At 37.9% G+C, this 14,059-nt stretch overlaps 1 protein-coding gene and 1 long non-coding RNA gene across 2 annotated transcripts; one reads left to right on the top strand and one right to left on the bottom strand.

Annotated features, from left to right (window-relative positions):
- The first annotated feature begins 845 nt into the window (after window positions 1-845).
- On the top strand, window positions 846-5,170 carry LOC114927618 (uncharacterized). Its single transcript, XR_003818092.2, has 3 exons — window positions 846-1,890; window positions 4,085-4,181; window positions 4,508-5,170. It is a non-coding gene; the product is annotated as an uncharacterized lncRNA (long non-coding RNA).
- Window positions 5,171-9,405: 4,235 nt separating this feature from the next.
- On the bottom strand, window positions 9,406-10,708 carry LOC112794722 (uncharacterized). The gene is made up of 4 exons (XM_025836706.1): window positions 10,385-10,708; window positions 10,207-10,318; window positions 9,598-10,094; window positions 9,406-9,492 (listed from the first exon to the last, which is right to left on the bottom strand). Exons 1-4 carry the CDS (start codon window positions 10,706-10,708, stop codon window positions 9,406-9,408), a joined length of 1,020 nt encoding a protein of 339 aa, XP_025692491.1.
- Between the last annotated feature and the right edge of the window lie 3,351 nt (window positions 10,709-14,059).

Here is a 14,059-nt window from a genome sequence, read left to right as displayed (position 1 = left end):
CAAAACCAAATAAAAAAATAACAAAGTTTCTTAAAAAAATTATATGAACAATGAGTACTAAAAATTCTATTACAAAAATACAATAATATACATTAGAAAATATCAAAGAAAAAACTCTAAACAAAAATAACCATACTATGAACAAGAAAAATAAATGAAAAGCTGACAAAAAATATCAAAACTTAGGAAAATTACTAAAAATGATAATATAAAAAATATTTGTTTACGAAGTATGACCATGAAAAAAATATATATAAGAATTTGATGATTATTTTTTGTATCTCTTAGTATAAATGAGATTGAATGACAATATTAGCATAAAAGAAATAAATTTTTTTAATTATTTTCCAATATAACAATTGAAATAAATGCAAAAGTTATAATTTGTTACTTCTAGTGAACGGGAGTTAAAACAAATCATGTTTGCATTTAGAAAAAAAATAGCCAAACAAAAAATTATGACATTAGAAAAAATTGAACATGCTTTATGAGTTTCAAACGCTAAATCAAACACACCCTAAATATAGTCCTCTAAATCGTATATATTTTGCATAGATAATGCTTATTTTATAGTGCTTATTATGTTTAGTTAGGATTACTTTTTTTATAACTCTATCACTTATATTTTCAAAGCTTAATGTGTGATTGTGTGAGTAGAAGGGAAAAAAAAGTCTCATGACTTGCATTTTCACGAGCACATACGTTCCTTTTTTTTGTTCTAACTACTTCTTTTTCCATCATTCTTTCTTTCTTGTGATCTTCATCATGGCTGTAGCAACTAACTCTATGAACAAAAATCAATTCGTTCCTATACTAGATAAACTCTCCGAAAACACTTTTCTTCCATGGCATCAGATAGCAATCTCTACCATCTATTCTTAAAATTTTGGTGATCATCTCGACGCAACCAAGATACCCAACTAATTTGACAACGATGCTGCCAAATTAAAGCCGCTGGAACTGAATCATCCATGTACCAAAGATGGATTCAACAAGATTATGCTATCCAAACTTGGTTACTCTCCTCTATGGATATTTCTTATCAAAACATAATTGTTGGATGTAATCGTGTTTATCATATTTAAAAACACCTCAATTCATATTTTGCTGCTCATACAAAGTCTCAAATAAAGCAACAAAAACTCAATTGAGGACTACCAAGAAAAACAATCTCTCTATCATTGAGTATCTTCTTCATATCAAGAAAATTATAGATTTGCTTGCTGCGGTTGGTTCTCCTCTTACTACTGATGAGCACGTTGATGCTATTCTCGAAGGCTTGAATTCAGATTATAAAGCTTTTCATACTTTTGTTCTTGGATGCAAAGAACCCTGGACTATTCCTAAACTTGAAGCCTTTCTCATGTCTCAAAGATGAGATGCAGGATCAACTTAATCAGGAAGAAACTCTTCTTGTTCAATCCAATTACACTAATACTCAGTCCCCTTTACAGCCTCGCCATCTTCTTCCCATCAAATCCTTCATAATCATTTTCTTTTGGACGTGGTTATGGTGGCCGTCGAGGTAGAGATGGACACAATTCTTGTGGAGGCCGTAGTTCTTGGCAAACATCTAATTGCATACAGTGTCGACTTTATGGTCGTCTTAGATATGGTGTTTGAAAGTGCTATTTTATTTGGACCAATCTTTCAATAATCCACCACCATCATCCCAGAGATCCACGGTTCTCCTACCTTCCACTACTTTTTATAACCCCAAAGCCTTAATTGCTACTCTTTCATCTATTTAAGATAATGCATGGTATCTTGATTCTGTAGCATCCAATTACATTACTAATGATAAGCAGAAGCTTCTTTCTAGCTCAGCATATCAAGGCAATGATCAAGTTTTCATTGGGGATGGCACAAGTATTCATATCCATAATATTGGTACATCTAAACTCATCACTCCTTACTCAAATATCCATTTTACTCTTTTAAACCTTTTACATGTTCCTAATATTGTCAAGAATCTGATTAGTATTCAAAAATTTGCAGAAGAAAATGGTGTCTTTTTTGAATTTCATTCACATCATTGTCGTATCAAATCTTCTAACACTAAACAGATTCTCTTACATGGCATTGAACAAAATAATATTTACAAGTTTCATAATGCTTTTGTTCCTAAAACTCTATCTAAGCCTTTTAGTCCAAAACGGTCTCCTCTGATATTTGGCACCAAAGATTGGGGCATGCTTCATCTAAAGTTGTTACCACAGCCCTTAACCAAACATCCATTCCCTATTCTTCATCCTGTTCTGCATCATCCCTTTGTGACTCATATTGTAAGGCTAAAAGCCATCAACTACCATATTTCACTTCTACCAATGTCTATCATCAACCTCTTGAACTTGTGATTGTTGATGTTTGAGGACCATCACCCATTTCATCTTTGTCAGATTTTTAATACTACCTCTCTTTAATTGATGCATACTCAGGTTATACCTCTATTTTTCTTCTTAACAAATCTCAGGTTCTCACTGCTTTTGAACAATTTAAATCTTCTACGAAAAATCACACTAATTTAAATCTTCTATGAAAACGCTCACTAGACTTATGATAAAAGTGTATTCAAATTGATAATGGTGGTGAATTCATCTCCAATGCCTTTAAAACTTTTCTCATAACTAATTGTATCAATCACCGATTGACTTGTCCGTACTCCTATCCCCAGAATAGCAAAGTTGAGCGAAAACATCGCCATATAACTAAAGTAGGCCTAGCCATGCTTGCTAATGCCTCCTTATCCCTCTAATTTTGGCCAGACGCTATTACCTCTGCCACCTTCATTATTAATGGTCTTTCATCTCCCTCTCTTAATAACAAATCTCCTTTTGAAGTCATTTTTTAGAGTCTTCAAATGTCTTTGTTATCCTTAGTTGTGTTGCTACAATCGATACAAACTTGATTTTTGTTCAAAACTGTGTGTATTCTTAGGCTATGTTCTAAATCATTATGCCAATAAGTGCCTTGCTTCTGATGGCAAAATGTACATCTCCCGTAATCTTCAATTTGATGAATTTATTTTTTCATATACTACTTTGCTTTCTTCCAAATCTCATGCTTCATCTTAATCCTTATCCAGCTATTCATCAAAATGTCCTTCTATCATCTTCTTATATTGATGTTTCCTCTCCTCCACCAAACACTACTTCTTTTCACCGACTTTTTCTCCTTCATCATCTATCTCTACTTCTATACAATCTCAATCTCCCACACAGGCATCAGAATGCCACTTCCTCTCTTTACTATTAATCCCACACCCACTACTAACACATGCCATGCAAACTCGCTCGAAATCTGGCATTTCAAAACCCAAGGTTCATCACATTACTCTCACTCCAAATAAAATATTAGACACACAAATACCATCCTCCGTTGAATTAGCTCTTCAATCCCCTCAGTGGAAGGTTGCCATGTTGGAAGAATACCATGTTCTCCTTTAAGATAACACTTGGAAACTCACTGAACCACCAATTGATGCCGCTGGATCTTCACACTTAAACAAAACCCAGATGGCTCTATCAAGAAACACAAAGCCCGCTTGGTTGCCAAAGATTTTTACCAGAAAGAGGGTTTTGATTTTGATCAAGTCTTCAGTCCGGTTGTGAAGCCTGCTACCATTCATGTGCTTCTTACTCTTGCACTTTCTCACGGTTGGACCATTAGACAATGTGATTTTAATAATGCATTCCTCAATGGACTTCTTGACAAACAAGTTTTCATGATTCAACCCCTAGGTTTTGTGTCCTCTAACCCTCATGCTGTTTGCAAATTAAATAAGGCCCTATATGACCTTAAACAAAAACTTTATGCTTGGTTTAATACTTTAACTCTCAAACGATTCAAATTTTATCATACAAAATCAGACCATTTTCTGTTTGTTCATTCCACTCTTAACAACATTACATATATATTGGTTTATGTTGATGATATCTTACTCACATGATCTGATTCGAACACAGTATCTTCCCTTATCTCTAAACTTAATTCAGTATTTTCACCTAAAGATATTGGAAACCTTTATTACTCTCTTGGAATTGAAACTCATTTTCTCACTAACTCACATGTTGTCTTGTCTCAGACTAAGTATATTTGAGACCTTCTTTGAAGGGCTGGCATGCTCAATGCAAAATATATACCCACACCAATGGCCACCAACGTCAAACTCTTGAATCAAGGTGATGATATTTTCGAAGACCCCATAGTTTATCATTTTATTGTTTGGGGGTCTCTAATATGCAACCATCACTCGTCCAGACATCGCTTATTTTGTAAATAAAATCAGCCAAGACATGCATAGGCCCCTGCAATCTCATTGGACTATTATTAAACGTGTTTTACATTATCTTGCTGGCTCTCTTCATCATGGTTTACAGTTTCATCCAAACTCTGATTTTCACTTAATTGCATATAGTGGTTTTGATTAGGCCAATTATTTGGATGATAGAAAATCCACATCTGAACTCTGTGTCTACCTGAAAAATAATTTGGTTTCATGAAGCAGCAGGAAGCAAGTGACAGTCAGCCACAGTAGCACTGAAACAGAATTCCGTAGCATTGCATCCACGCTTGAAGAACTCATTTGGATTCATACTGTTCTAGCTGAGTTGCGAATCACAACCTCTCATCCTGTAGTGATCTATTGCGACAACCTTAGCACTTGTCTCCTCACTGCAAACTCGGTTCTTCATGGCCGATCGAAACATTTTGCTCTTCATATGTCTTTTGTTCGAGAAAAGGTAGAGAGAGGCAATTATTTATTGAACATATTCCCTCAACAGCTCAAGTCACGGATGTTCTTACGAAGCCTCTATCAGAGTTGAGTTTCAAACTCCTCAAAGCCAAACTCAAGTTTCTCCCTTCCGACTTGTCCCTGAGTTTGAAAGGAGATATTATGAGATAGTCCCTCTCTCTGCTTTTCTATTTTAGTGTAATGGTCACTTTAGTATAATAATTTTTTTTAAGTTAGTAGGATATTTTAGTTAATTTTTCTTATGCACCTGATACAGATCTTGTATATATATTGCAGATCTATCCTTCATTGTACATTGAATGGAATAATATCAATAATTTAGTTTTGTTTTTTTTTTCCCTTAAAAAATGTTAGTATATTCTTTTTTTACACTCTAATATTAATTACAATTAGATTATAATATTTTTCGCTATTTTCTTCTAAATTTGCCAACTAACCTCATATAATTCTCATGTAATTATCCTTTTAATTTGAATCCAGTCCTTTCACGTGCAATATTCAATTTTTCCTTTGATTATCCTTTGTCTTAATTCTTTAATTCTTTCTTTTTATTCAATGTTTCTTACCTCAATTTCTGATGTGTATTTCATCCTTCTTTATTTTTAATGTTCGAGAACATATTCAACTATATTCACACTCACACACACAGAAAAAAAAATTTTAATGTTCGAGAACATATTCAGCCATATAAAAAGAGTATTTCACAAAAAATTGTATTTTCTTCTAATATTTAGTATTAAAGCTTATTCATTTAATGGTTATAAATTTATTGTATTTTTAGTTATCGTTATTTTTTTGCACATTAAGTTTACGAATGATTTTATAATATGACTTATTATATTTTTTATTATTTTTTATGTTTATTACTGTGAGTGATGAATTGGTTTACCGTTTACTTTCTTTTCTTGTATATTATATATTTGATAAATTATTTTTATTATAAATTCATTATATTTTTTACTATTACTTTCTTATACCGAACATATTTGATGAATTATATTGTATTATAAATTAGGACAAAAAACCCAAATGAGCCTAGGGGAGCTCATTATAACCGAAATCAGCCAAATCAAAATATGATACCTCAATCCACCAGAAGCAAATTTTATATAATTCGAATCAATAGGATTCGAATTAAGTTTGCAAGTAATTCGAATTGACTGGAGACGAATTACTGTGATGATATATAGCAACGTAATTCGAGTCAATAAGGTACGAATTAGGCTGCAAATTTCCTTAGTAATTCGAGACGACTCGGTTCGAATTAGGATTGTATAGTTCGAATTAAATAAATTCGAATTAGTGGGAGGATTGCACTCGAGTGGGGTTCGAATAAAATTGATTCGAATTAGTTGAAGTTGGTGAAACAAAGTAATTCGAATCTACTTGATTCGAATTATAAGGAGTTCGGCTATATAAGGAGTTCGAACCAAGTTCATTCGAATCACTTTCTCATTCCCATACCCCACCAAATCCCAGAGAAAACGACTAACATTCGGTCCAAGTAAGACCGGAGCGGCATATTCAGGCGATGGGGGACGATCCTGGGAGGCTTTATCGTTTGGATGGAGCTGCTCATATCGCCGGGGTGATCAATGACGAGGTTAGTGGTTTATGATGTTGCGCTGTTGATAGTGTTTTTTGTTAGTGGTTTATGGTAGTGGTTGATGATAGCGGTTTATGATAGTACTATTTGTCCATGTGTTATGATAGTGGTTTAGTGATAGTGGTATTTGTTAATGGTTTTTGATAATGGTTTATGTTATTGTTAGTGGTTTAGGATAGTGGTTTAGGATAGTGGTTGAGGATAGTGGTTTAGGCAAGTGGGTTTTGTTAACGGTTTTTTATAGCGGTTTATGTTAGTGTTAGCGATTTAGGATAGTGGTGTAGGCAAATGGTTTTTGTTAATGGTTTTTTATAGCGGTTTATGTGAGCGTTAGCGGTTTAGGATAGTGGTTCAGGCCAGTGATTTCGGTTAGCGGTTTTTGCTATTTGTTCTTGTTAGCGGTTTTTTTTAATGGGATTGGAGAGTGGTTTTAGTGACGGTTTGTGGTTTTGGTTAGTGGTTTATGACAGAGGTCTCTGCTAGCGGTTTTCGTTAACGGTTTTACTTGTTAGTGATTGTTGTAATTGTTTATGGTTTTTGCACGTGGTTTACGTTCATTGTTTGTTTATACAATGTTGAACGCTGGTTTACTATATGTTGCGTTGCACGATTTATTTTTTAGTTCTTTATGAAGTAAATTGTATATGCTAGTGCTTTGTGCATCTGTTCTAATTATGCGGTTTATCTACTGCCCAGCCTCGGCGTTGCATATCCAGCGTTAGGCGGCAGCAGGGGATGCGTCTTGATGAGAGGTACGTTTCGTACTTGCAGATGGCCGGATTGTACCATCTTGCAAGACTGAACGACAGATGGTTTCGACTAGACGAGCCCCTAGTTAGCGCATTCGTCGAGAGGTGGCGGCCTGAGACGCACACCTTCCACATGCCTTTCGAAGAGTGCACCATCACGCTTCAAGACGTCACATACCAGCTGGGGTTGCCAGTGGACGGACATTACGTCAATGGTTGCCTGACAGACTTCCACCTTTACATTGAGGGTGGGAGGCCAGCTTGGCAGTGGTTCCATGAGTTGCTCGGTGTTTTACCTCCCGAGAACCAAGTTCAGAAATTCGTAGTGAACTGCACCTGGTTCCAGGAGACATTTGGAGAGTGTCCCGACGGGGCTGATGAGGAGACAGTTAGGCGCTTTGCCCGTGCTTATATCATGATGTTATTGGGCATGCAGCTGTTTGCCGACAAGTCCGGCAACCGTATACACATCAGATGGCTACCCTATGTTGCTCGGCTTGAGGAGATGGGTGGCTACAGTTGGGGGTCGGCGGCCCTAGCATGGTTGTACCGGTGCATGTGCCGGGTTGCCAACAGACATGTCGTGAAGTTAGCTGGGCCTTTACAGTTACTGCAGTCTTGGATCTTCTGGAGGTTTCCTACTTTTAGGCCTACTGGGTATGATGCGTTTAGCTGGCCCCTTGCCTCGAGGTATCGATACTGTTTTGTATTATGTATGCCTGTTGTATATATTTTCGATTATGCTAGCAGCTTCATGCATTGTACAGTGACTCATGAACGCATTAAAATGTTTAACTTCTTACGCAGATGGTCTGGTTACAATCCTGGGATTAGCAACAAGGGACCCCGCGTACAGATGGCTCGCCTGAAGATCGATTTGTTACAGCCTCGGGATGTAAGTACGCGGAGCCGATATATATATATACACAGAGGGGTGCAGGCCGAGTTCCAGAGATGGATCGAGTCGATGATGTTCCTGACAGACGTCGTATTGAGAGGAGAGCTCGAGTCGGGACACGTCATAACCAGCGTGAGGTAGATTGGTTGGAGCAAGCTATGGATGACGTCAACGACGCAGTCAGGGGTGGTGGGAGACGACGTGGTCGTGGAGGCAGGAGGAGAGGGGCTGCGCCTAGAGAGGCTGCCCATCAGCCTGGGGGGGATGCAGCTGGAGGGGGTGATGCGGCGGGGGTTGATAGGCCCCATCAGGGGGGTCATGACGGTGAGTGGTATGGTTCTGGTATGGGGGATCCCACGAGCCACGCTGACGCTGGGGGTGTTGGTGGTTCTCTTGGAGATTATTTTGTCGGTGTTCCTGGTGACGATCAGACCCTTCAAGAGAGTACTCCATGGGTGAGTCCGGGCTCCATGTTTCCAGACTTCCTTGCTAGCGATGGCGTTGTTGCCGAGTTCGGTGTACCACTTTTCCTTGAGGATATCAGGACCATCATGCAGGAGGATGAGGCTGCACCAGGACGGGTTCACACGTCAGGGCCACAGGCACCGCTAGGTGTAGATCTGAACGAGCCACCCACGGTGCCTCCTGTACATACCTTTGCCCTTGGTGGGACACCTGCATCGGCCCAGACTATGGGGTCACATTCAATTGCCGGCCCGTCATCATCCAGACCCGTCCATGTCCCGCCGAGGACCCCGACACAGGAAGCTCCCGATGACGACAGCGACTCGATTGAGGACGAGGAGCCACTTATACGGCGACCACAAAGGACACGTGTTCCACGCCGTTGCTTCACGGGGTCCCACCTCTTTAGATGACTTAGGGATATTGGTGTATGTTGTGTTGTTATGTTTATCTTATGTACCTTCTTAGTTGGTTATCGTTCATATGTATGGTTTCGTTAAGGTTTTTGTTCATCAAGTAGTCACCTTATAATTATGTTATGTATTATCAGACATCCCATTAGCTTATGAACTTTGTTTAAAAAAATTAAATCCATAATTAGAATGACATTCAAAGTTCATAACTTATAAGTTACAACTTAGTTCCACGTAGAACACTGGATGATAACTGAAGTTAAATACATGTTGTAAATCTAAAATAAATAAAACCAGACACACCAACGCTCCTACTCATTCCCAGCTGTCCCGGTGTGTCGTCCGGCTTGAGGACAACTCCGACGAGTGTGTCCTGGCTGCCTGCAGAGGCCGCATCTCTTTGGCCGGTTCGGATCTGCATCATCCATGTTGGTGCGAATGCGTGTGGACCTTAGACGACCCTCCTTCGCACGCCTCATGTTCGAATCCGGTATAACGGTAGGTCCGGCATAGGGTGGCTAGAAACCCTCCGGAATGGGAGGTGTAAATTCCATCTGGTAGACACCGAAAACGGAACTAAGGCGATAGACCTGGTGGACGTAAGGCTGCCAAGTAAGACGTGAATAAGCACAGCATGCTAATGCGTGAGGACACAGGAAATGAAGTGCTTGGAAGTATCCACAATCACATTTCTAAGACCCCAGTGAGACCCTGTACGTACCAAGTGAGAATGAACCTGTTGGCGTCGTCTCTGCCACGGTGTACTCCGAGTTATCCCTATCATAAACAGTCACCGTGAAGCACCTGGCTGTCTTCAGATTGGCCTCGATACACTTTACTAGGTATTGACTGAATTGTTGTCTGGTACCCATCTGAGCCTCGGCCTCCCTCCCCTTACGGACAAATAGCTCAGCCAGCCTTCCGTATGTGGCCTTCACTAGCGAGCACACGGGGAGGTTCCTTACCCCCTTAAGGATTGAATTGACACACTCTGATATATTGGTCGTCATGTGTCCGAATCTCCGACCCTCATCACAGTACTGTGTCCACAACGAGTACTCAATTCGGTTCGCCCAGTCACACATTGTCGGATTCTCATAGCGCAGGATGTCGAACCAGTAGTCAAACTCCACCTCGGTCTTCGCATATGCGGCGTTCACAAGAAGCCTCCGGGCATTTTTGCCCTTGAAGGTGAGGGCAAAATTCGCTGCAACGTCGAATGCAGAATGCCCGGTATGCAGACGGAGGTAGCCATCCCCCATCAGGTGCATCAAGTGCTGCCTTGATGCCGTTATGCCTATCTGAAATAACTAACAGACCTGGCTGAGGTGTCACGTGCTGACGGAGGTAGGAGAGAAAGAAGGACCATGACTCAGCATTCTCACCCTCAACTAGTGCGAATGCCACAGGGAGTATGTTGGAATTCCCGTCCTGTGCAATCGCCACAAGCAACGTTCCCCCATACTTGCCATATAGATGGGTGCCGTCAATACTCACCAACGGCTTGCAATGACGAAATGCTTCGATACAAGGGGGAAAAGTCCAGAACATCCTATGAAAATAAGCCTGAGAATCATCCACCTGTCCACCAACTCGAACAGGGCAGGTCCTGAAGACTGCTACAGTGCCAGGCATAGTCAACTGAACTCCTAAGACCCACCGAGGGAGCTCGTTGTACGACTCATCCCAGTCCCCGTAGATGATTGCTACCGCCTTCTGCTTCGCCATCCACACCCTCCGGTATGTAGGCCTGAAGCCAAAGTGTGCTGCCGTTGCATTTAGAAGCACCTTGATGTTGACGGATGTGTCAGCCCTAACCATTGGCATGATGAATGTCGCTATCACGTGGTAGTCCAAGCTCCTATGGTCGCTGGAGATGGAGGTGGCGAGACAGGTATGCGGCCCGTTGTACCGCTTGACTTCCTAGATGCCCTTGCGCTATCGGAGGCTCAGCCTAATCAACCATGTGCACCCATTCCCAAACTCAGAACACTTTCCCACGTATCGGCGATAGTCAGACTCAACCACCTTGTACTGTACCCCTCGGCGGATGCTGTACGTATTGACACTCAACAGCGCCTCATCTTTATCCTGGAATTGTTGACCAACCTAGAACTCTGTCATACCGGCAGACCCGTTGGTATCTCTAGCGCCAAATCCAGCTAGTTGCCCAACATGTTCGTCCTGCCTCATGGCATCCAGATCCAAAGATGAAAAATGGGGTGGGTACTGATTTGTGCCAGAACTAGAACCACCAGTAGGCCTTATCGGATCACTCGCTCCAACATCATCGCCACTTTCATCAGCGATAATATCCGGCTCGACTTCATCATCATCTGGATCATCACACAATCCTTCGCCAACACCAGCCGGTGGAGGACACTGTACTTCAGTCGGATGATGTTCATCATATCCAATCTCGTCTCCAACATTGCCGGCGAGATCAACAGCAAACGATGGGGAGGCGGCAGGCTGGACCGCTGCCTCATACACTGGAACGGAGAAAGAAGCAACCGCAGGTCTCGAGCTCGAACCGGCCGCCGTGGCTATAGTGTTGGCATTCCGGTTCAACCCACCAGAGCTAGATACCACGTCGACGAACTTAGCCAACAGCTCCGGTGTCCTCACCTCCGGAAATTGCCTACGAGAAAGAAACATGACCTGCAAGTCCTCATCACTCCCGATCGTGAAACAATCATACTTCACCGTATCGTGGAGCACCGTGATTGGAATGCGATAGAAAAACTTCTTAACTCTCTTTACTCCTTCCAGACCAAGTTTGCCAAGCACAGAGCTCATGAGACCATCGTAACTGGTCGCGGGACTCACGATAATACATAGAGGATCCTTATCCGTGAACTTCACCCCAGACCGAGTTTTTCTCTTAATCGATCCTCTGTGGTGTACTAGCACTAGAAAACTATCCTCACTAGCCATCTCACCTCTTTGTTCACAGCAACATGATTTCACAACATATATATAGAAAACGGCTCCTAACCAATTCGAATCAACTTCATTCGCACCATATATATATAATTCGAATCAATGACATTCGAATTACCCGGTGCGAATAATTCGAGTCTATATGTTTCAAAATATGAACTTCTTCACCTAAACCTACTAATTCGAATTAACATACTTCGATTTATGCTTTGGTAGTTCGAATCATATTGATTCGAATTACTCGTGATTTTTCATCTTAATTCGTGACAAATCAATTCGAATTACGTGTGAGTGTGCATGCATAATTCGGGACAAGTTAATTCGAACTACGTGTTTACATTGTCATATACTAATTCGAATTTTATCAATTCGAATTATGTGTTAGGCTAATTCGAATCTTATTGATTCGAATTATATAAATATCTGATCTGGTGGATTGTCGTAGCAAAGTTTCATTTGGCGGATTTGTGTAAAATTGAACTAGCCTTGGCTCATTTGCGTTTTTTGCCCTATAAATTATTATGTTTTTCTTTAATATTTGGTATTAGAATTTATTAGTCTTACCTTATTGTAATTTATTTACAATTATTATTAGAAAGAAAAGAATAAATTTTATTAAAGAAGAATATAAAAGAAATAGATTAAAAAGAAGATCAATATTATTACTAAAGAATAAATAGCAAAAAGTATTATGTCTAATGACTCTCAAATTAATGAAAAGAACATAAAAAATTTTCATAAAAAAGAAGTACTAGTTAATATGACTAACAAAGACTGGAAAAAAAAATTTATTTATATCGGTGAAAATTCAAGAAAAAATTACCAAGAGAAGAAGTTTAATGCAAATATTTGACCTCTACAAGTACTGCTCGAATCTCAACAAATAATATATTTAAATTTTATTTATGTCTATTGACTCTATATTATAATTAAATATTTTAAATATTTTTTTATTATATTCTATCACAGTTAATTTTAGTAAAAATATATCATAATATTTTTATGAATGAAAATACTAGTTGGCATCTATTTCTTTACAAAACAAATCTAACAAATTAAAAAAAATAATTTGATTTATCCGCAAAATATTTGAAGATCATTTTAAGTTAATTTGATTTTAAATTTGAGAAATATTATATACACCATTTTGTACATTTTTTTCAATAATTTTAGGCAATCAAATTTTTTATAACCAAATCTAATTAAATTATGTATTTTTTTTATTTGTTCGTTTTATTTTTTTTTTCTCTTCTTCTTTCTTTCTTTTTTTTTTATTTAATTTTTTTCTCCTTCTTTCTTTTTCTTCATCATCTGCATCATAACTATCATCATTATTGTCATAGTCAACATTGTATTATTCTTCTTATACGTTTTTATTCTTTGTTTGTTTATTTATTTGTGTATTTTAAAAAACTTATGAAGGAGAAGAATAAAAAAATATAATAAAAAAAGATTGAAATTTTTATATTAAATACAAAAATACAATAGAAATGAAAAATTTGTTATAAAACACAAATTTTATCACGATAAACATATAATTTGAATTGGTATCCATGCCACATTACAAAAGAGTTTGTTATTTAGAATTTAGGAGTATACTAAATAACTTTAAAATGAATTTATTTAGATAAAATTCTCCATTTTAAAAATAAAATATAAGAAGATACAACAAAAAAAATTGTATCAATTTAACAAAATATGAAAAGAAGAACATGTTAAGAAAAGAAAAATTAAAAAAATATATTAAAAAAATTTTGGTGCCATGATTAAAAAAAAAATACAAACAAATTGAGAAGAAAATATTTGTATGTATAGCAGATTTTTTTTATTTTTTATAATTTTTTCTTTAGCGTTTGAAATTATTAATGAAAAATAAAAAATATAAAAGTATCATTTATACTATAAAAAATATGAAATTTCGCTATACATCTAAGACTTTTTGGCAATCAAATTTAATTAAGTTGGTACAAACTCAAAAAAATTCACTCACATAACATGCGCGTGAAATTACGCTATTCTTCTTCTTCGTGCGCCTCCTCCTCTTTTTTCTATTGGTGATGCTATTAATATAATTTTTGTTTCTTCTTCTCTTTCTCTTCCTCATTTGATATTGCAGTTATTTATTTATTTTTGTTTAATTTTTTTTAGTTTTATTTCTGTTAAGAGAGTGAAATAAGAAGAATTATGAGAAAATAAAATAAAGAGAAGAAGATGAAAAAAAAAGAAATA

The sequence above is a fragment of the Arachis hypogaea genome, chromosome 4, assembly GCF_003086295.3.
Source record: "Arachis hypogaea cultivar Tifrunner chromosome 4, arahy.Tifrunner.gnm2.J5K5, whole genome shotgun sequence".
NCBI lineage: Eukaryota > Viridiplantae > Streptophyta > Magnoliopsida > Fabales > Fabaceae > Arachis > Arachis hypogaea.
The sequence above is the reverse complement of the archived record's forward strand: the minus strand, read 5'-3'. Positions and strand labels throughout refer to the sequence as shown.